Source organism: Ursus americanus, chromosome 8, assembly GCF_024610735.1.
Source record: "Ursus americanus isolate L20-20 chromosome 8, mUrsAme1.1.p, whole genome shotgun sequence".
Classification (NCBI taxonomy): Eukaryota; Metazoa; Chordata; class Mammalia; order Carnivora; family Ursidae; genus Ursus; species Ursus americanus.
Genome location: NC_142134.1, coordinates 12,999,023 through 13,023,622, shown reverse-complemented (window position 1 = coordinate 13,023,622; position 24,600 = coordinate 12,999,023). Strand labels below are relative to the sequence as shown.

Here is a 24,600-nt window from a genome sequence, read left to right as displayed (position 1 = left end):
TTTGGGTTTTCTACATAGAGTTATCATGTTGTCTGCAAATCATGAAAGTTTGACTTCTTCCTTGCTGACTTGGATGCCTTTTATTTTTTTGTTGTCTGATTGCTGAGGCTAGGACTTCTAATAGCATGTTAAGTAACAATGGTGAGTGGACACCTTTTTGTTGTTCCTGACTGTAGAGGAAAAGCTCTCAGTTTTTCCCCATTGAGGATGATATTAGCTGTAGGTTTTTCATGCATGGCCTTTGTGATGTTATGTTCCCTCTATCCCTACTTTGTTGAGGGCTTTTATCAAGAATGGATGCTGTATTTTGTCAAATGTTTTATCTGCATCTATCAACAGGATCGTATGGTTCTTATCTTCTCTTTTATTAATGTGGTATGTCATATTTATTGATTTGTGAATATTGAACCACCTAGGAACCTTGCCTTTCTTATTTATTATTCTATTTATTGCCCCCAACAGTGTCAGGCCCATAGAAAGAAAGCTCAACAAAACTCTGTGCGATAACTAATTATTGGATGAATTTGGAGTTCAGAGCAGAGATCAAGACTAGAGATATAAATTTGGAAAATATGAAAATATGGACACTTGACTAAGGAGAGTTTTTTGCTTGTTTTTATTTGTTTGTTTGCTTCTGTGGTTTGTTTGTTTGTTTTAATGAAAGGGAGGAGAGAATAGAGCAGAAACCAGGGCTGTCAGAGTTATCTACTTCTTTGTTTTTTATTTTATTTTGTATACACAATGGTTATAAATATGGTAAAATATTAATGAAAGATGCCAGAAGCAAAATAAAAGTTGAATACCAAATGAGATGAGCATTTAATTTGCTAAGTTCAATGACCTTTCTTTTAGAACTTCGTTTATTTATTGATTTTCTATAAGCTACATAACTTGCTGTATGCACAAATAGGTAGCTTACTTTAATGAATTATGACTTCTAATATAATGTCTAAAATGGTAAGTTCTCCAAATTTTCCACTAGACCATTTGCAAGTAAAAATTTTGAACACCACATTTTAAAAGATACTGTTTAAAATTTAAAAACTAACCATTAAATTAATTCTACTATTGTAATATTCATTTTTCTGCTTATTTCTGTGAATTATGAGTAGGTTTTGAGTGTGAAAAATCTGATCAATTAAATGTATACGTTGTCTCAGTTCCTTGAGGCTGATATATACCAAAATAACACAGACTGGGTTATAAACAGCAGAACTTCTCACAGTTTGGAAAGCTGGACATCTGAGAGTAGCATGGGCAGGAGAGAGCCCTCTTCTGAGTTTCCAGATTTCAAACATGACAGAAAGTATGAGGGATCTCTCTAGGGCCTCTTTAATAAGGGCACTAATCCCATCAAGAGGGCACTGCTATCTCCCAATGGCCCTAGTTCCAATATTATTATATTGGGCATTTGGATTTCAATGTATAAATTTCGGGGGGACACAAACACTCGATCTTTGTCATGTGTATTTTGCAAAGTTATTATCAGACCTAATAGCCTCCAAAGGGGATTACTCTCACAAGCTGTAAAATTGTCAAGAGAAACACACCATTATGTTAAAGAGTATTTTTTTTTAATTTCCTTGGGAAATAAATGCATCTACTAGATTATTGCCAGTGAAAACCAACACTCAGTGGAGTATATTCTGTGTCTTAATTTTTTTCTCATTAATCATTTCCTTTTATTTCATTCCTTTGATATTTCTCCTCCCTAAATTGCTACTGAATATATAAATACATACTATATTATATATGCTAGAATTTAATGAGTGCTTATATAATCCTAGATGATTAAATGAGAAATTTTTGTATTTCCACAGCTTTTGGCTTTTTCAATATGAAAATAGTATTTTAAACATTTATTATTTAAGACAAAATGCTGAAAGAGTCAGTTTACAGGAATAACTGGAGTAAGTATAGAACTAAGCATCATAGCACCTGTTAGCCTGCCTTTTCTGAAGCTTTCTGGTCTGCACTCTGGGAAAGCCTGACACCTACTGGAATAGAAACAGTTTACAATGTCCCTGAATAGGCTGAAGTCACAGCATGGGGGGAGGAAGCAAAAAATAAAATAAAATTAGGTAAAATGAAACAAATTTATGAAGAAGTATATTTAAGTAACTTTAAGAATTATTACCTATAAATATGTAAATAAATTACATATATAATATGTTATACATTTCTAATTCAATGTGTCTCTTAAAAATATACTGTCATTAGCTTTAAAATTTAAAAAATATGTTGGATCAAAAAGCAAACTCCATACATATCCCCTAGAATGGGGACACATTCAGCTCATTCTCCTAAAATTTTACACTGAAAATATTGTATATACACAATAATTTGTGACTCTGAGGCACTGTATAGCCATCTATCATCAAAAACTCAATTATTTACCATACAGTGCCCATGATGGAAGACAAATTAATGATGCCTGACAAAAGACTTTAATTGCAAAAGTTGGTATATAAAAGAAGAGTTTCTTCATAAAACCTAAATTAACCAGAAAATTAAAGTGTCAGAATATCAGAAATTCCCTATGATCTGAGCTTTGCATGATTGCCTTTCAAACTTTGTTTTAAATACTTTCTACATGATTCTTTTATAAAACTAATATTTCTAGCCAAGTTTAAATATGATGTAGAATTTTGAAAAACATGGACTATATAAAGGTACTTACACTAAAATGTTAATGAATTACAAACATAAATTTTGTTTGAAAATAAGTTGTTTTCTTAAGGAGATTAGTATCTAGATGAACTCACCTTTGGACTATTAGCCAAACTAAATATAACAAGTCCAATGTTTTATTCATGTGTGATTTACATATCAAGAATCTTTTTACTAAATCTAAGTACTTGCTTTCAATTTCTATTATTTCTTCTTTCATATTGTGTATGTGCATATTTCCTTTGAAGTACTTTCTCATTTATGACTGGTGAACTCAGGTAAATTCTAGTCTCTCAAATTAATAATTTGATATAGGCGCTCTTGTTATACTTTGATTAAAAAATAAAGACTTGTATAAAATAAAGATTTCATAACATTTGGGAAGTGTTTATGTTGATAATTTTTTAAGACTACAGAAACATTTTGGGGCATCTGGGTGGCACAGTTGTTAAGCGTCCCACACTTTGTTTCAGCTCAGTTCAGGATCTCAGGATCCTGAGATCAAGCCCCATGGTGGGCTCTGCTCTCAGCAGGGAGTCTGCTTGAAGATTCTCTCCCTCGGCCCCTCTTTCTGCTCGTGCTATCTCTCTCTGTCTCTCAAATAAATAAATAAATCTTTTTTAAAAAGACTATAGAAACATTATATATATATATATATATATATATATATATGTATATTCTAAGAGCTAAGCTTCATCATGCGATCTGAACATGAAGGATGATAATATTCTGTAATGGTTTCCTGGAAATTATTTTTATTATTTTTAAAGATTGTATTTATTTATTTGAGAGAGAGTGTGAGTGGGGGAGGGGAGCAGTGGGGGAGGCATAGGGAAAGGGAGAAAAAAATTATATAAAACCAATTATGGTTGAGATAAATGTATCAGATCATTAAAGAAGCATAAAAGGAGCCATGTCTCTATTTGCATATATGGCAAAAATTGGGAGATATGTAAATATATAGGTAGATATACAGATTTCTATTCCCTTCATAAAAAATCCTACTAACTCTCTGAACCATGTAATCAGCAGCAAGTGTTTTATATATATCATATTAATTCATTTGGTCTCACACAACCCTGTGAGATAGGTTATATGATTATACTTACTGTGTAGAAGAGGAAGCCACAGTTAATGAACAAGCTGATGGCTAATAGTTGTGGAGTCAAAATCTCAAAGGAGGCAGTCTGCCTGGAGCTTAAGTCAACAACTATGTTACCTGCCTCTCTAGTCAGGGAAACTTTTCCTTGTTGTTTTGTTTGGTTTATGTAGGTATCCCGGTCTCTGCTCCTCCCCTTCTGCTTCGTTCAGGCAAAAACCAGAAGCAAAAACTCCAGACACAGACATGCAATCTCTTCTTCATTTGCCCGCATGTGTGGAGTAAAAGAAGAGAATGAAAACCTTGTGCGGGAGTCAGCTCTTGCTCATCAGTAATGACCTTCGAAGTCTGATTAGAGAGGTGGGAAAAACAGTGTTTATGACATCTGTGAAGTGGAGAGAAACACTCCTTTCCCTTCTCTTCCCTTTCCTTCTCTTTCCCTTTTCATCTATTCATACTGTAGCATGTGGCAGAATTCCTTTCCTTTTGAAGGCTGAATAATATTCCATCGTGGATAGATAGAGGACAGATAAATACTATAGATCACACTTTGTTTATCCAGTCATCTGTCCGTAGGCACTTTGATTGCTTCCACCTTTTGGCTATTGTTATCCATGAAATTTGAATGATGTGCTGAAATTAGGATAGTGTGCTAGGGAGAACATTTACCCTGACTGGTAGTGTTATCTGAAAACTGTTCTTTTTTTTACAAACTTACGGCACACATTTATCCTTAGGAACTTAGTAATGGAACTGTTAAACCAAATAAGGCTTTATTTGATTGTTTTTCTCTCTTATTATTGACATCAACAAAATTGGGCTTGTTAGGATATATTCTTGCCTTTATCATTTATTTTCCTTTTAAAATGAATTACTTTTTACTGATTTATAGGAGAGAGAGAGGCACAAAGAGAGAGGAGAAATTGAACACATATGTTATTGAGTTGAGGAACGAGCAGGTTGGATTTACAAAAGTAGTAAACACTTGTCATTAAAAACACATGACTACTTTTGATGCGTTTAGAATATGTTTACCTCACTTATTATCGTTGAACTTGGTGGGGATTTAATTGCTATGTATTTGAGGGTTTTAGTGTACAATGATGTACGATATCATAATTTCATAATTTCTCTATTAGTGCTGGTCAGACTTAGCTCAGGTAGGTTTTGTTGGAATGTATTTCCATGCAATCATCATTTTGTAATTAAAACAAAAGTGTTCCTCATGAGATGAATGAGTGGCAACAGGAATGAACTACTTTTTGGGGGAGGATTAATTAATATTCTTATCTATAAATTAAATCCCATTGGAAACTTAGTCCTTTCCTTGAGGCAATTATGAATTCATTAACACATGTATATATTTTTATCATTTGTAGTTTGTTGTCACCTTTAGGTACAAGGTAAAGAATGATTCTCAAGTCAGGGAGGCATAGGTGGTTGTTAGGTGAGGTGTGGGAGGGTGATAGGAGAGCTTCAAAATGATCCTCTTTCTTTGAGAATGTTGTAATTTTTCAGTAGCCATGACTGTGTTTCATTTTCCTCTTGTTCTTCTTTGAATCCCTAAATTCATCTCAAAAAAGAGATGACAGGTAACAAAATTATAGAGGTCCTTCACTTCATACATTCCCCCCAGACACAAAATTTTCTCCAACTTCCTAGAAAAAAATGACATACCGTTGGCTAGTTTATGGTGGGGGGTTTGCTGGTTTACCTTGATGTCTACTGAATATCCACAGTTCCTATTCTTTTCATGCCATTGTGTCAATTCAAGCCACAGATTATCAGTATACAAGTTTAACATTCAGCCTTTTATGAATAGGCTGGCAAGCAATATTAATATGAGTTTTAAGGACTAGAATAGACAATGTTAATTGGTTGATTGTTGTCTTTTATTTCTTAAGGAAAATATTTATTGTGGTCGTTGTTTAAATGAATCCTTTTTGCTCAGTCTACTCTTGGTTCAGGATAAGAATGGATATGATTGGGTCATGCTTTGGTCAGGGTATGCTTCAAATGACAAATCAGTGATTAATGGAAGATTTTTTTTTTAATTTAGTCTTTTTACTAGGTCCCTGGAAGACTGGGTTTCTAAAATGTTTCAATCAGAAGTACAGTAGATTGTCTATTTACAATGCTTCTCTTAGTTCATTATCCACAACACTTCAAGTTGCGTAAGTCAAACTAGAATCCTTTTTCTACCTTCTCTTTTGCATGGTCTGCAAGCTAGGCTAGTGTTCGTAAATAACCAAAGCTGCCTGGTTTTCCCTAGAACAAACCTTTTACCTATTAACTTGGAAAATCCAAAGAATCAATACAAGTTTTTTCAGTACATGCTGCTGCACAAAAGAAACCGTGTTATTACCCTTAAAGAGAATCCCAAATGCAGTCTGCTGTTTGGAGGGTTACGACCCCATGGAAAGCTAAACACTTCAAAGTAACTGCTCTCCGTCCGCCATAATCAGTCTGGAAAGGTACAAAGCATTTTTAGATTTCAGCAGAATGCTTGTCTGGGATCATTACATTTGCCTTTATACTGCCTGTCACCATTTTGCCATGCTTAATTTTCTGTTTTTAAACTTATATTTTCCCACAATTTGGTTTTAAAATTTCTATTTACATTTTTAACATGCCTTAATGAGCTTATTTCATCAGTAGCATAAGCCTAATTACAAGTCACACCAGGGCTCTTTGGCTGTGGAGACTTCTTCTAATTTACACTGGATCAAAGATTGCTGGGCCATGAGCAATCTGCTGGTCTGATTTTTGCCTACTCAACTCTTTCAGTCATGAGATTGTTTTAGTATTTAGGAATTTAAAAGATCTCTGCAGGTGACACTGTGATTTAGTCTCACAAACAATACCTATATCTATCTATCTACCTATGTATCCATCTATCCACCTAGTTATCACCTCTTATTCTAAAGCCCAGAGCATGTAGGGAGGGTGGTACTTCTCTCTGTCCTGCGTTGTACACCTCCCTCAACACTCATGTAGCCAAGTGAGGCGACAGACTATATAACTGCTTCTGTTGAAGCTGGTCATTCTCTATAATCAGGATAATCAGTGGATTTGCTTAAGAAATCCCATTCATATCTTAAAATATCCCTTTTGTGTGGTCCTCTCAATTTGAAATCTTTCGTATTTCTATTTCTTGCTTTTGCCAGTTCTTTGTTTCACAGTATTTTTGCAAGTCTCACCATGCTTTTATAAAATGTGCCAAAAGGTCTTTTTATTTCTGTATGGAACTAACCATTCAAACTTCTTATCCAATACGATAATAAGCTGTATGGTGCTCAATGTATCTGCTATAGTTGGATGAATGACAGAATCCGTTTCATTTGTAGAAAAACATTCAGTCCCAAGAAGCCTAAATATTCCAAAGCAGATGTTTACTAACTTCAGTGGTTCTACCCTGGGGAAAAACTGTGTTCCCCCTTTGGTCTTTAACATTTAGATTGATTTTTTTTTTTAGGATTTTATTTATTTATTTGAGAGAGAGACAGAGAGAGTGAGATAGCACAAGCCAAGGGGAAAGACAGAGGGAGAAGCGGGCTCCCTCGATGCAGGGCTTGATCCTGGGACCTTGGGATCATGACCTGAGCCCAAGGCAGCCGCTTAACTGACTGAGTGGCTCAGATGCCCCTAGATTGATTTTTGTATCATTTTAATTATTATTTGTATTTTTTGGCAAAATAGATTTCAAACGTTCTACTGATTTAGAGGCATATATCTCAGATTGATTTGAACTTGCAGTGATTAGATTATACAGTTATTTTTTTTTTTTAAGATTTTATTTGTTTATTTGACAGAGAGAGACAGCCAGCGAGAGAGGGAACACAAGCAGGGGGAGTGGGAGAGGAAGAAGCAGGCTCCTAGTGGAGCAGGGAGCCCAATGTGGGGCTCGATCCCAGGACCCCGGGACCACACCCTGAGCCGAAGGCAGACGCTTAATGACAGAGCCACCCAGGCACCCCACAGATTATACGGTTATATAACATTTCTTTTAATACCATATTTTGTAAATCATCCCTGACCCCCCCCCCAAAAAAATCTCATCATAAGTAAGAGGGAAGAATATAAATTAAATGTAATAAGATGCATATTTACAATAGGAAAAAAAGTAAGAAGAAAAAGAAATCACGATATAATCTAATTCAATTAACCTACAGTTATTAAGAATTTCCCATAGTTTGGTGTGGGGTCTTTTATGATACAATAACTGGTATTGATTGCAACCAGAAGTGAAGCTGGTTTTCCTAAACAGTGTTTATATAAAGATTCTGCTGCCTACCTTTAAAAATTTTAGAGAAGTAATTTATATAACACATTACAAGCACAATAAAAACACTTTCCAGACTTCTACCTACAGCACCTACGTCTCACCCATGTGTGTTAGATAACTTACTTTCTCATGTAATTTGTTTAATAACTTATTTTTATGCAACTGCAAGTAATTAATGTTTTGTATCTGCACTTATTTAATAGTGAACATTTACTTCTCTCTCCATCCCCTAGGACTCCATTTGTAGCATTAATGTATATTTACAACTTCAAATTCCTTGAGGTAGGGAACATCTTTAAAAATCTTTATCTTTTGGGTGGCTTCTAATGTTAGAATGTCATCTAAAAATATGTACTTTAATAAAGGCTGTTTTTGTCTGATCATGACATTTTTGTGGCAAATGACTTTGATGCCATGAAATCTTCTCAACTATTTCTGTACGATTTTATATGTTGAAGGGAATAAGCATACATGGATGGATATAAAGAAAGTTTTTTAGAAACTGGTTTGAGAAAAGTTATGGATTCAATATGGTCTCATTGTTAAGACATGAGTATCAGAACAGCAAGTCAGCGAAGTCTTTCAATAAGACAGGATTTATTTATTTTATTTTTAATTATAATATTTTGAATTATGCCATATTTGATCCATACAAAAGAGGTATTACTAAATATAATTTTACCATATATACAGGTATCCCTAAACAATACATTATCCATCTTTTTTTTTAGCTTTATATAAGAAAAATGCATCATACTGTTTCTCCTGTAACTTACTTGTAACACACAGGTTTGTTATATAAGTTCAGTTTGGGCTATTGGATAACATTGTAGTTCATTTTTTAAGGGTGAATAATGTCCGCTGTGTAAATATTTCAGCACGTATTGCTCCATGTTAAATGGACATTTGAGCTACTTTCGGGTTTTGATAATTATGAATAATGCCTGCTGCTATAAAAATTCAGGTATATGATTACTGGTATAAAATTATATTTTAATATAATTAAATTGATAGGATGTAGTTATAAAGCAGTTTAGTTTCTCTAAATATATATATATTTGGAATCGTTTCTCCTAAATATATATCAAAAAGTATAACCACTGGGTCAGAGAGTATTTGCATGTTCATCTTTACAATAGTAACAAATTGTTTTTCAAAGTAGTTGTACCAATGTGTACTTCTATCAACAGAATTTAAGAGAGTCCTTCTAGGGGCGCCTGGGTGGCAGAGCGGTTAAGCGCCTGCCTTCGGCTCAGGGCGTGATCCTGGCGTTGTGGGATCGAGCCCCACATCGGGGTCCTCCACTATGAGCCTGCTTCTACCTCTCCCACTCCCCCTGCTTGTGTTCCCTCTCTCTCTGGCTGTCTCTATCTCTGTCGAATAAATAAATAAAAACCTTAAAAAAAAAAAAAGAGAGAGTCCTTCTATTCTCTATATCCTCTGAATATGTGAGATTGTCGAATTCTCAATGTTTGCTTATTCTGGAGTATCAAATATTATTCCATTGTGATCTTAATTTGCATTTTCTTGATACCAACAAAATGAACCTTCTTTTTATATGTTTAATGGCCATTGGTATTTCCTTGAATAAAATGTTTGTTCAAGCAGTTTGTCCATTTTTCTATCGTTCTATTTTTTCCTTATCCTTGTCTTACTTATTAGTGGGAATTTGTTATATATTATGAATGCTAATCTTTTGATTCACAGCCTCTCTCTCTCTCTCTCTCTCTCTCTCTCTCTTTTTAGACAGAGAATGAAAGAGAGAGAGAGCAAGGGGGGCAGAGGCGGAGGGACAGGGAGAAAATCTTAGACCCGTTGCTGAGCGCAGAGCTGGCTGCTCACAACACTGGGATCATGAACTGAGCTGAAACCGAGTCGGACACCGAACTAACTGCACCATCCAGGTGCCCCCAGCCTCTTTTTAAATCACTTTGGTGTCTTGACATGAACAAAAGTTCTTAAACTTTATGTAGTTAAGTATTTTAGTTAGTACCTAGAAAAACAGTTGATTTTTCTGTATATTTGCCTTAGATCTTGCTAAGTTCACTAATTACTTAATTTTTTGTAGATTCATCATGATCTACATAAAACCTGTTCTGCAAGTAAACATAATTTTAACTTATTAACATTCAGTCTGGGTGACTTCACTTCTCTTTCTTGCCTATTACACTGGCAAGATAATCCCAGGACATGTGGATATATGCCTTTGCTTTCTTCTAACAGTTTTAGCTCTTACTTTTGTCTTTGATCCATTTTTGAGTTGATTTTTATATCTGATATGAGACAGGTATCCAACTTTACCTGTTTGCCTCCATTTATCTTACCATCATTTGTTGAAAAGAATGTTCTTTCCCCATTGAATTGCGTGGCACCCTTGTCAAAAATTAGTTAACCATAAATGTACAGGTTTATTTCTAAACTCTAAATTCTATTCCATTGATCTGTAGCACTATTCTTATGCTGGTCAAATACAGTCTCACTTACTGCAGTTTGTAATAAGCTTTGATAGTGGATAGCGTGAGTACTGAGCCTTCCATTTATTTTTCAATATTGTTTTGGCTGTTCTGAGTTTCTTGTATTTCCATATGAATTTTTAAAAAAAGCTTCAAATTTCTGCAAAAAAAAAGGCAGGTGGGATTTTGACTGGGATTGTGTTGAAGCTGTAGATCAACTTAGGGAGTAAACCCCTTCGAACAACAGCAAATCTTCTGGTCCATGAACCCTTTCCATTTATTTAGGTTGTCTTTCTTTCAATGATATTTTGTCATTTTTGTACTTCTTTTGTTGAATCGATTCCTGAGCATGTGCTTAATTTTGGTGCTATCGTAAATGGAATTGTTTTCTTAATTTCATCTTTGAGTCATTCATTGCTGCTGTGCACAAATACAATTGTTTTTTGTATATTGTAACCTTGTTGCACTTGCTTATAAGTTCTAGTAGCATTTTAGTGGATTTTTAATAATTTTCTACATAGGAGAAATATGTCTCCCTCTCTCTCTCTCTCTCTCTCTCTCTCTCTCTCTATATATATATATATATATATATATATAATTGCCTGACTAGAGCTTATAGCAAAATGTTAAATAGAAGTTACAAGAGCAGACATTCTTGTTTTACTCCCGATCTCAAGGGAAAGCTTTCATTCTTTCACCATTTAGTATGATATTAGTTGCAGGTTTTTCATAGACGCCCTTTATCAAGTCGAGGTAGTTCCCTTCTCTTCCGAATTAATGTCCGTCTGCTTTTTTTTTCTCTTTATATTTTTTATCTGGAATTTATCTATAACATACTTAAGTGAAGTTTTACTTTGTGTTTATCTTTCTGGATTTATTGAGCTTCTTAGATCTGAAGACTGATAGTCTTCTACCAAATTTAGAAAAATTTCAGCCCTTATTTCTTCAACTACTTACTCTTCCTTGATCTTTTTCTGCTACTCTTCTGGAACTCTAATATATTTTGGACCACTTGAGTTTCTGCTCATTTATATTTTAATATTTTTCCCTCTGTCCTTCAGTGTGGATAGTTTCTTTTGCCCTGCCTCCAAGTTCATTGATCTTAATGTCCAGAGTCCAAACTTCTGTTAAACCCAATCCAGACAATCTTTATTCATATTTTGTATGTTTTGGTTCTATTTGATGGTTCTTTTTTTTTTTTTTTGATATTTGCCATGAGCAAATATTTTTTCCTCGATATCGTGAACAGGTTTACAATAACTATTTTAGTCATCGGTTGCCAATTCAACATCTATGTCATCTCTGTTTTGTTTTGGCTCTGTTTATTGGATTTTTACTCATGTATTGGCCCTATATTCCACCTTCTTCACATATCTAGTTCTTATTGTTGTTTGTTTGTTTATGTTGAGCTGCTATGTTATGAACAGGTTTTGTTGTCTTCCCTTAAAGAGCTTTGACTTCTGTTCTGGCACGGAGTTAGTTATATCAAGGATGGGAATTTTTTTAAGGCTTTGTTGGCGTGTGTGTAGATTAGCCTTACCCTACGGGATGCAGTCATTGCTAGGGTCAGGCACTCAGATGTTTAATGAGAACTCTCCTCTTTGGTTGGTCAGAATTCTCCACAATGGGGTAAAATCTGGAATCTTTGTTCAGCTCACACAGCTTCATGATATTTGTTCTCAGGTGGCCTTGCAAAGACTACTACTTGCAAGCACTGTGTGGTATTCAACCCAAGATTTAAAAGAACCCCTACGTTGACTTTTAAGATGACACCTCTGTCATTCCCCCTCATTTTATGAACTTCATCTACATATTCTGACCACGTCAGCAGCCCCAAACTCAGATCTCTATTTCCTTCATCCAGTGCTCTCTCTCTTTGCGACCCACTCCTTTGCGATGTCGTTTGAAAATTGTTTGCAGGCAGAAAACTAGATTCAATGTGGAATTCACATCATATTGCTCCCTTCTCTCAAAAAATCATTTCACTGCATTGTTTGTTGTTCAACATCTGAAAATTATTGCTTTATATATCTTGTCCAGCTTTATAGATTTTGCCAAGGGAAAGTAAATCTGATGCTCTGTATTGGTCAGAGCCAGAAATTCTGAAATTTGGCTTATTAGTTTATTACATAAAAAATAGAATAAGCTTATTAAACTTGTATCAAATTAAGGTTTGCCTTAAAAAGGCTCTAAATCTGTGGATTAATTTGAGGAGAATTGATATATTTACATTGTCTGCTCCCATCCATTAACAGGATTTATTGGATTTTTGGGGGGGCCTTTCAATAAAGCTTAGCAATTATCTGTTATATCTTACACTTCTTTTGTTGGATTTAAGAAGAATAATGTTATTTTTGCTATTGTAAGTAGTACCTTTTTAAAATTTATTGTTGGTACATTGAACTGTAACTGATCTTAACTTTGTGGCCATATATTTTATTAATTATAAAAAATTTATATTGACCTTAACTACATTGCTGAACTCTTATAATCATTTGCATCTGGGCTATTTCATATTTTTTATTTATATCATATCCTCTGCTGCTAATAATAGTTATTTTTCCTCTTTTTTGATTCTTACAGCATTTACTTGTTTGCTTTTGTCTTACTGCACATTGTTCAATAGAAGGACTGGACCGAGGTCTGAGTCTCCAATTAAGCGCTAACACTGACATTTGCCATAAGGGAGGTCTTGGATTTTTACTTAACTTACAGCTGAACAATACAAGTTCTGGTTTTAAGTCTTATTTATTCTTAACTTACTGTGATTTTGTAGCTTTCCTTTCCTTTTCGTGCATACAGCAATGCAATAACAAGTATGTTTTCTCTCATCAGATATTTTAAAGCTAGATACCAATTTTTCAAAGTATCTAATCCACAACTCTGATAGCAATAGATACAGACCTATGAAAGTTATTTTAATGGAAAGAATTCTTTTTGACAATGATTTCTTTTTAACCAAAATTATCTCTTCCTTAGGAATTGGTGCGCTTATGTACATACGAGATTATCTCCCACAGTGATACTAGACAACCAAGTCACTTATGTTCCAAGTGGGAGAGGGCCCTGTGGCTGGGCCAGTGGATCCTGTCCTCAGAGGTATGTGAAACTTTTTGAAAATAGCCACTGCTTATACTGTAGTTATGTATGTCGTGGAATATATAGAGAAAGTTAATCATCCCAGGTGCAAATGTATAGTAGGGTTAAAGTACGGTCATCACAGTAAATTAGGTGCATGATTTGGGGTAAGTGAAAATGAAGATACCAATAATACATGCCTCATATGGGAATTTTTAGAATATATGAGAATGCAGTAATATGCTTAGCCTAGGGACACGTACTTTGTGAGTCTTCAATAAATGCTAACTTTCATGCTTATTTCCATTTTTACTGTTACTATTACCTTTATTCTATGACCTGATCAATAATCCTGTCCTTCAATTCTTATGAAATTCATACACAGTTTTAAAATTGTATTGATACTTTCTGCTTCATACTAGGTCAGAGAGAAGTCCATAACTTGGCAAGCCACCTTAATTGGCAATTGTGCATGATAAAACAGCTAAGTGGGGCCTTTCTTTATATGCCTATTTTAATGATTCATGTTATTTAATTTTCATTTATTCATGTTACTTAATTTTCATTTCTTAAAAAACCTATTGAGAACATTTGAAAGTTGTTCAGATGTGGGGCTGAGTAATTGGTAAATTCTCTGAATTCATACAGTCACATTAGCTTATCTGAGGGTGTTTCAGAAGACCCTGAAATAAAAACTAAAATTATTATTCAGGCCATGATGGCTCATGTTATGCAAATTGTCGTACAAATAACTCAGGCAATGAATCTGACACATTGGCAATCTGGAACAGTGCACAGGAAGGATATGTAAAATCAAGGTGTTTCTTACTCCCTGGACGAATAGCTAACGTTCATGGTCCAGAGAGCTAAGCACATCTTAGGGATTTGGAAGAGCTGAGCTCCAGTTCCGCTTTCAGCATTTGCTCCCTTTGTGGCAATTTCCTTGTCGACATGAGATACAAAGAATGCATTGTTAATTCTTCAGTAATGAAAATATTGCCACAGTAACCCCATTATACTGCCCTTCTGAGTTCAAGGTGAGTTTTTTTTCTCTTTCTCTCTTTAAACAAACCAGAATATGTATATTTATGCTCATCTCTTCACCTTCGAATGGGTCTCTTCCTTCATTATTTCAGGACACATGCAGTTTTTGTCACTTTCTCCTTTATTATGTCGGAGCCGCATATAGCAGGGATCCAGTTTGCTAAAGCACGGACATTGACTCTAGTAATAATGCAACTAACTGCTTGAGTTCATCCTAATAAACTCTAAAGAGTCCTTTTCCAAACAGCCTTACTTTCTATTTAGCTTTATCTCCTGGACTGGAGCTATTTCACTAGACTGAGTTACTTACTGAATATAATTAACTGACATAAACACAGGTAAATGACTAGCCTACTTTTAGAGATGGAGAGAACTTATAGCTCCTTTTAAAGCTGAGGAATAACCTCACACAGATTGAATTACCCTTCAAGTCACAGCAGAAACTAAAACCCAAGTCTCTTAAAGCCCAGTTGGTTAAGCTACATTCCCTCCACGTGATCGGGGTTTATCCAGGAAATTGACTACTGTCCCCACAGAGTTGTAGGGGACAAACTCTAGATAGTAAAAGGGAGGCTAGCCCACGCAGCGTGGATGAAAATCCCACCTCGATCATTTTTATTTTATTTTTTAAATATTTTATTTATAATTTATTTGACAGAGAGAGAGAGACAGCAAGAGAGGGAACACAAGCAGAGGGAGTGGGAGAGGAAGAAGCAGGCCCCCCGCAGTCCAGGGAGCCCAACCTGCATGGGACTCGATCCCAGGACCCTGGGATCGTGACCTGAGCCTACGGCAGACGCTTAACAACTGAGCCACCCAGGCAGCCCCTTGATCACTTTTAGTTTCGAGACTTTGAGCATGTTGTTTCAGCTCTGTGTTCCTCAGGTTCCTCATCAGCATATCAGGATAGTAACGATATTTTCTACATAGAACTAATAAGTAAATTAAACAAGGTAATATATACCCATTTCATAGGCCCACTTGATACATATTAGCTAAATTTTGAAGTCATAAGGGTAAGAATAACATGGACAAATTGTATTTATGATTTACATTTACATATATAGGGCCTACAATTTAGTACCATTCACCATGTATATGGATTGCTATGCTAAAATGTTATAGTTTCTTCATTTCCCTTTCACGGTTTCTTCTTAGAAATATTTTCTCATGTTAGATCCCTTCCTCTCTCCCTCTCATTCTCTTTCCTTCTCTCTTTCCATCCCTCTCTATCAGAGATAAATACCATATGAGAGAAATAATATTAAAAATTTAAAATCTACATCGAGCTTTACATCGGAAACCGGGGATGTAGTGTATGGTGACTAACATAATATAATAAAAAAACATAAAATAAAAAAAATTTTTAAATCTAAAACTTGAGAAAGGACAAAGTGCAGGTTAAAAAGCATAGTGGTTATCATAATTCAATTCGATCACTCATACACAGTTTCAGTTGTTTGATGTTGATCTGGGGGAAAACAGATCCTTTTAACTATAACGATATAAGGAATATTAAGAATTGAAATGAAAGAAATTGTCCTCATAAGCTATTTAAAAAAATAGAATTAAAATAAGTTTTAACATTGGTTTAGTAAAAGTATTATCAAGGGAAAAGTTATACTACGTTTAGAAAATGTAATGATAGGTATAAACTTAAAATACCAAATAGCATAACTCTTAATGTTTTTTGTAATTTCTTTAAAGAAATGTAAGTTTAACAATAATATTGAGGAGGGGCACCAGGGTGACTCAGTTAGTTAAGCGTCCGACTCTTGATTTCAGCTCAGGTCATGATCTCGGGGTTGTGAGATGGAGCCCTACATCAGCTCTGTGCTGAGCGTGAAGCCAGCTTAAGATTTTCTCTCTCCCTCTCCCCCTTCCCCACCCCGCCCTGCCCCACTCTCTCATGTGCTGGCTCTCCTCTCAATAATAATAGTAATAATAATAATAATAATAATAATATCGATGATGAAGATTATAATAATAATAACAGATAATGTTTACTGAATGTTTCTTACATTTTAGGTATTGTCTCCAAAACTTTAATTATCCCAACTGATAATTTAATGTAACACAAATAATTGCTCTCCTGTCCAGATCTCAGAAGATATCAAATCCTGTCTACAGGATGCAACACAAAATCGTTACCTCATTGGAATGGAAGTGCTGTCCTGGATTCAGTGGAGCAAAATGCCAGCTAAAAGGTATATTCTAATAGTACTTTTATAATAAGAATGAAAAGCATAAAACTTCTGAGGAATAAGCAACTGATTTTAGTGAAGAAAAGAGTTGTATTTTCCCTTTTGAACCAAAGTTAATGAACACATAGCCAAATCATTAAAACTGTTACCTCTCTAGAGCTTCCTAACTTAGTAGTTTAGCACCCTAAGTCTTCTAATGAGATATCTTATATATTCCTATATTGTATGTTAGTTTTAGAGGACGAATAAGTGGAGATCTGACTATCTACTGTTTCTTAACTATATGCTATGGAGGCATGCCTTATTAAAATATCAGAAATCCTAATTTTATATTTAGATAATCATTAGAAGTGCCCCTATATGAAAATAAAACTACCTTCTAGTTTTGTTCCAGTTCAATTATTTGAAATAATATTATGTATATGAATGAAATTCAGTTTTAAAAAATATACAAATGTGGCATGAATAATTGTGCTTTTCTTCTTAAATCCTAATAGAGCCATTTTATCAACTGTGATTTTAAGGATTTTCTGGTGGCAAGGCTAATCAAACACCCGGTAACCTGCTGTGGCCTAACATCCGTGTGGCTATTATGTTGCTTTTGAATTTAAACAGGTTTCCTTTGAAAAATAGGATATGGCATCAATTTTAAATGAATGAATATTACAAGAAAGACCATTAGTAGTGGTGAGGAATTCAATCAGCAGCGTGAGAGACTGTGATTAAAAATTAATGTAAGTGTGGAGAAGCCATTATGATTCACATTTAAAAAAAGAAAGTTGTAATACAAAAGCTCTAGGAAACTTGCAGCTTCGTTAGGGATGTTATATATGGTTTTTCTAGCCCATTCAATGAGAATCTGTAGGTAAATTCAACTGTAAGCCTATTTGTTCTGGGTCTGGCCTGAATTGCAGAGCTGTTATAAAAATTTAATACATTTTCAGGATATAGTATGAATAGGTACTTCATTTATAATCAGGTAGAATAAACTTTTAAATAAAATATCATCTGTGCCAAAAGTATTTAGAAACGAGGTAATTTAGCATATTCTAAAAAAGTCCAAATAGGATCCTGCTTTCACAGGATTCCTAATTTACGTGACGTGCACAGGCATATTCCCAGTGGTAAAACATATATAATCTGTACATAGCAGATGGTTACAAGTTTCTGAACGGTATTTAGAATTATATTCCTAAAGTCTAAGACTAGTTTTTGTATTTTTCCTCTTGCATGCAGAAGATCTTAGGAGTATTAATTCCATGAAGGATATCTTAGGAGTATTAATTCCATTATTATTCTTAAAGATTCAAGCGTTTGTTCACAGCATACCTTTCTAGAAATTAAGAAGGTCATTACACACCCTATGGCACCTACAGAACTAAATGCTGATGTGTGGCAGGAAACAAAATCTTTAGGTCGAAGAATGTCATGGGCTGCAGCTGATTAAGACAGCCGTTACTTCAGACTTTGTCCTTTTATACCTACTAATCGATTATTAATCACTAAGGTGGACTGTATCCATCTGTGAGGAAAAATCGTAGAATTCTATCATTATAAATGTATGCACAAGAAACAAGTTGGCTAGTTGGCAGTTTTCAATATCTGCTATGTATTGTCACCTCCTTTTTTTCAAAGCATCACATGAAATATTTACGTTGAATTCAAATAGCTTAGCTTTGATGATTTACTGACGTCTCATGTTCTATTTGGAAGCAACTTGTGGATATTTTTAATACCTGATTTGCAAATCGTTACCTTGAATCCCATTAAGAAAAATATTCCAGCACTGATCTGACATGACCTTCTGTCACAATACTATCAATAGAATTACTCATAATGCAGGCGTCTGCTGATTACGCTGTAGTGGAAAGGTCATCTTTCTACTGAAATCTGTGGTGGGAATAACTTTCTGATGGCAGCTATGCCCGTTGTGTCATGTCATCCAATCAATTCAGTATCACGGTGATTCCTAAAAAAAAAACCCTACTGTCGCCCCTAACGATCCTGTGACCATCCTCCTCCATTTTGATTGCAGTGCATAAAAGCTGTTGAATTTTTTATTAGTGCAGTTGATGCACTGGTGGCTCCAAGAACTAGTGTGTCCCTTTGTTCCTTGAATCAGTCTTCATTATTTCATCTATCCTGGGTTTGTTTGTTTCTTTCTTTCTTTCTTTTCTTTCTTTCCACGTTTTTCCCTTCTGATTCCTCCCCCACCACATTCCAAGTCCCCCCCACCACCACACTTTATCTATGTGCCAACAGTCTCGTTCTTAAACGGAAGGGAAAATTGTCAGGTTTCCTTTGACAAAACTCTCTCACTGTCTCATATGTCAAGCAGCCCCAAATATGACAAGAATAATCAGCGTGGCTCATCCATTCTTTAAACTTCTTCGGAGCCCTCAAGGGTTTGGTCATGTAGCTGCTGTGATAATTACTTCAGTGCTAGTCCTTCACATCGGGAGATCATTTTATCCACAGAAAATTTGTAAAATACTACATACATTTTACAAATCCCTACTTCCCCCAAAAGTTTCATCCCCACAAATAAAATAAATGTCATAATACAAAAGTAACAATTTCTTTTTCATTTCGATTACGGTAGGGAGATTTTTGTAAATATACAGGGAAGATCCGTAGAACAGGGATAAAATGGAACAGCTAACAACTGTACTTTTATTTCTCCTTCTCCACTTCTCTACCTTTTTCTCCTTTTCTTTCAACCCCCAACCCCTCTATAGCTCCATCTCCAACCTGTTAGAAAGGGATATTGTGATTCAAAATCCAGGAGGCAATTCATCTTGGTGTCTTACTCCACAGTATGCTGTTTGTAATATTACTGAACCTCCACACGTGCTCATTTTGCTACCATTTAGATAATCAAAATTCTGGTAAAACGTTCTGGATTAGCTAATTAAAAATATTAGTCATACTATCAAGACGAAACCAATTTTTTAAAAGTCTAGGTGAATAGAATTTTGTTGGGTAAAAAAAGGAAGAAGTATTAAGTCCAACAGCAAAGTACCAGTTTTGGTGTTTTTCACATTTGGTATACCTTTTTGAGGATCAAAGAGTTTATCTTCAGAAAGGGACCTAATTTTGTGATGTGGGCTCCAAGACATTTTTTTTTTTTTGGAATGTCAGCAACAATATCCTTTTTAAACCAATTTTATAAAATTTGCAATAATGTGCTTTTCCAGTAGATGTCTCTAAAATGTTCTGAAGTAAAACAAGGAAACTCTGGCTTGCTCTAATGCCACAAAAGACAGGAATTTAAGTTCAAATAATATTTGATTAGAGAGGAGGAAAGAAAAGCTTCTTTGTAAATCTGTTAAAAAAAAAAAAAAAAAAACTCCAGTCAGCTTTAGTCAGATCCTCTCTATAGGAAAATTATGTTTTATGAAATGTATCACAGATAGCATGAATGCTGAAAAATACAATCATGCAGTTATTGAAATAAACTGACCCCCTGCCATGGGTTATGAATATATAAAAATCATTTCACAAATGCTGTGAAATAATTCAAGAAATTTTATAAGCAATTGTAACTAGCATTTTAAATATGGGACTTCTCCAGTAAAATTATTTTAAGATATGACTTCAATTACTATAAATATTTAAACCAGAAAAAAGCCCCTGTATTTCTTATATATTTGCATATCTAATTCATCCTAGTGGCATTTAATGCTTTCTCCTTTTAAGAAAGAACATTACCATCTATAAGCATCTTGCTCAATTATGATACATTTAGTCAAAAGTCACCATGTATCTTAGGTCTTTGTAGCACCAAATTGCTTTCTTTGGTTTGACTACCAAATCTCAGGAAATCTTTATATATGTACTGACCATCACCAAGTAAGTATTCGCCTGGTATTGCAGGATCAGCGGGAAACTGGTCTTGTCACACAGGAAGGTTTTAGTTCTAAGAGCAAGCTTCCTCATTACTGAGTTGCCATCAATGACTTCCTCTATATGCCTAAAAGGTCTGGAAGAAAAAAAAAACAAAACACTTATAGATAACACCTGTCTAATAAAAGGAGGCGGCGGAAGGAAAGAGAAGAAAGGAAGGAAGGACGGAGAGGAAGGAGGGAGTAAGGAAGGAAGGAAGGAAAGAAGGAAAGAAGGAAGGAAAAGCACCTACTAGGGAAGTTGTAGCTCTTGACACTTGCTGACCTTGCTTCTCTAAGTCCTTGATGCATCAAGGTCAGTGTTTCCATGCAGGGAAAAAAGAGGAATTTTATTGAGCGAATAGAAAAAAAAGGAATCTGATGTTTAAAAATACATTACATTTTTTAAAAATCTGAAGTGCGTAAAGATCTTTAAAAGTTATTTGACTTAAATAAATGTCCTTCTGTCCCAGCACGTATGTCTCAGAAAGAACCAAGAAATCCGCTCTATAGAACAAAGCAAAGGTCTGTGCTGAAGTGCAAGATAAGATTGCCTGGGAAACCTAGAATTTGTAGCAGTTCTTGTGGTAGCGAATCCATTTGGGAAGACAGAAACATTGCTCAATGAAAAAATAAAAGAGCATCAATCTTCCAGGAACTTTATCACAGGAGAGTAACTGATTCCAGTGTCAGAGATGCTATCAGCACTGCTCCACTGGCTAAATCCCATGCAGTAAACTGGGATGAATGCAAGTATTGAACTCCAGTCAACAAACAGAGCTAGGAAAGGATAACATAAACTAGTGAATTTGTTTAACAGGCATTTCAAGTTTTTAACAGCCTTGGCAGGGACCCGATCCGATGAATTCCTGAGAAGAGAGATTCATATGACAATTGGATCTCAAGGATCTTTTTATGGTGGTTAATAGTTGTTTCTTTCACTTAGGAGTACAATTTCCTCACCTAGTTCCTCTTTAAACAATTAATTTAAAAATAATTACAGCTAAGAGCAAGTGGAAAGTTTTACATGTGTACACACAACACACAATCACATCAGTTTTTGTCACTTAATATTTATTTTTCCCATTACATTTTCTTTCAAACCAGTCTTCTTAAACTTCACAAAAATATGGAGAAATTTTCATTTTTCTTATTTACCATACATTATGTTTTCATAAAATGAGGAGTGAATTACTGAAGATTAGTATGCAAGAAAACTAAAGACTTTCACTTGACACTGCTATGTATTATTGTCTCTTTCAATAGATTTCTTTTTTTCTCTGACAGTTTTCTTTATTTGCTTTCTCTTCCATTTGTCACTGATTCAAGGGGTTTTTTTGGGGGGGGGTCTTTTTAGTTTTTATGTCTAATCTGCTGACTTTCTTTAGTATGTCGCTTTCTATTCCCTTGCTTACAATGCAATAAATAGCATTTTTCCAGATTGCATGAATGATATTTATCTGAAATACTTTTGACCCTAAGGGCAATAGAAAATCAGACTTGAATGCTCTTCGTTTACCTCCTTTCTTGCCCCTTTACTTTTTGTCCAGATTTGTTTTTACTTTTTGTACCTTTAGGATCTTGCCCAGACTACATGGCACAGAGAGAACTGTGACTTAAGGAAGTAACTAACCCGGTCAGATACAATCCTAGAAGACTTAAAATACCCTCTACCTTCTCGTGTGTGTGTGTGTGTGTGTGTGTGTGTGTGTGTGTGTGTGTGTGTGATTGTCAGTCCTTATCAAATGAGAAAGGTCACTAAGTGAAGTAATGTTATAATCTCTACATTAAACATGCAACATATAATACTTATGAAGAGTGAGATGAAGGACCTGATTTCATTAGAATATAATAAAACAATTTAAAACAATGCTTTACTATTCATAATTAAGCTTAGGCTAAGTATTTTGAACGTCTGGAAATAAACCCTGTATAACATGCTGTTGTGATTTTTATTGTGGTTACTCCACACCAGGATCATCAGCACCCAAGCTGATTATGAGGATGGGGTGAGAAGGAGCAGGGGTCATAGTCAAACATATAACAGCTAATTTAATAGCATCAATTAATATATAAATCAGTATAAAAATCAAAGGTTAAAAATGTATTACTTTTAAGTTAATGCATATATTTTCTATGTATATATTTCATAGATATAAATATTGTGATTTTTTAAATAAATGTTTAATGATTATATTTAATAATTTACTTGAATACTTATAAATATGTATTTATAAATAAAAAATATATTATAAAACATATCAAGTAATAGAAACCATAACACAAACCATTCATCTTATTATTCTAGTATTTCTAAATAATGTATTAATTTCTAAAACTTATTGGCACGCTCTTTTTTTGACAAGGGTGATGCCAGCTAAATGACGTCTCTGTCAGATAGATGATTTAATGTAAGGTACTGTCTCAACCTCCTTTAAAGAATTCTCTGTCAGATTTAGAGTCACTGGGTGATACCAAGACTCAGCAAGTTGGTCATTCCTAGTAACATAAATGATAATGTCATTCTGCTGAATTATCTATTAGTCTTTACTGAATTAACAATGACTGCATTTAAATATTTTCCAGCCCTTAGATACTATGTGCATTTTTTAATATTCAATATATTTATTACTAACTAAATCATGAACATCGTAGGAATGTATACTTAATTAATTCATAGAGCTTTGCAAACATCATTTGGCCAAATTCATGGCACCATAAATCAAGGAATGTAAACATTTATTATATTTTTTAGTTTTGTCATTAAATACTATTTTCATATAATTAGAAAAATTGATGTTTTCTCATATAATTGATTGCTTATTAATTTTTTTTCAAATACTATATATACTTTTTCATATCTGAAATGTCTTTCAGTTTTCAGATTATCTACAGTTTAACAAGGTGAATATTTTTTCCCCTATAGAGTTTAAGGAGAATTGACATCTCTATTAGAATGTCATTTCTGGGGGTGCCTGTGTGGCTCAGTCAGCTAAGCATCTGACTCTTGATTTTGGCTCAGGTCATGATCTCGGGGTTGTGAGTCTGCTCAGCATGGAGTCTGCTTGAGATTCTCTTTCTCCCTCTCCCTCCACTCCTCCTCCACCCCCGCTTGTACTCTCTCTCTCAAATAAATAAATAAATAAAATCTAAAAAAAAAAAAAAAAGAATGTCATTTCTGAAAAGCAGTTCTCCACTTTTCTAAAACAAGGCTTGTTTTACAAATATGAAACATAAAACATTCATAATGCTATGCCTATGTAGGAATTATATTAGGTAATTCTATAATATTTTCTTTTCTAAAAGTGATCTATTATTTAAATTATATAATGTTAAAATTCTAATTTTATTTCCTAAATATTTTCCTTTCTTTTGATTTTTTTATTAACACTGATAAAGTGTTTGTGGAATTTTTTTATTATTTCAAAAATTTTGCTTTACTTGAAAATTTTTATTATAAAGCTTACTTCATGAGACTAATTTCATAAAGTTCTTTAATATTTTCCTCTTGATTGCCAATGAACTTTAACAGAAATTGATTGTCATTATGAAAAATAAATCTAGTAATTTAAATTTTAAATGACAAAAATTTAGAATATTACTTGAGTCAAAAGTTTATATAGCACATAAAAATCCACTGATTTTTATTGAAAATAAAATAAAATTGATTTTCATTCCAGAAATACCCATTGTTTTACGTTTAATTGACTTTATATCAATTTGATGTTTTCATATCAAAAGATATTCCAGAATGATTTTTTTTTTTTTAGAGAGAGAGAGTTGGGGGAGGGGCAGAGGGAGAAGGAGAGAGAGAATCGTCAGCAGGTTCCAAGCTCAGCACAAAGCTGGACACAGGGCTCCATCTCACGACCCTGAGATCTTG

The 24,600-nt window shown here is 34.3% G+C and overlaps 1 protein-coding gene across 2 annotated transcripts in view; it reads left to right on the top strand.

Moving 5' to 3' along the window:
• MMRN1 (multimerin 1) overlaps positions 1-24,600 on the top strand; it is a 63,865-nt gene that overhangs the window by 13,803 nt on the left and 25,462 nt on the right. For both annotated transcript variants that reach the window (XM_045791930.2, XM_045791935.2), the window contains exons 3-4: positions 13,487-13,606; positions 16,730-16,836. In XM_045791930.2, the coding sequence (XP_045647886.2) occupies positions 13,487-13,606; positions 16,730-16,836 (227 nt within the window). The remainder of the gene's footprint in view (positions 1-13,486; positions 13,607-16,729; positions 16,837-24,600) is intronic.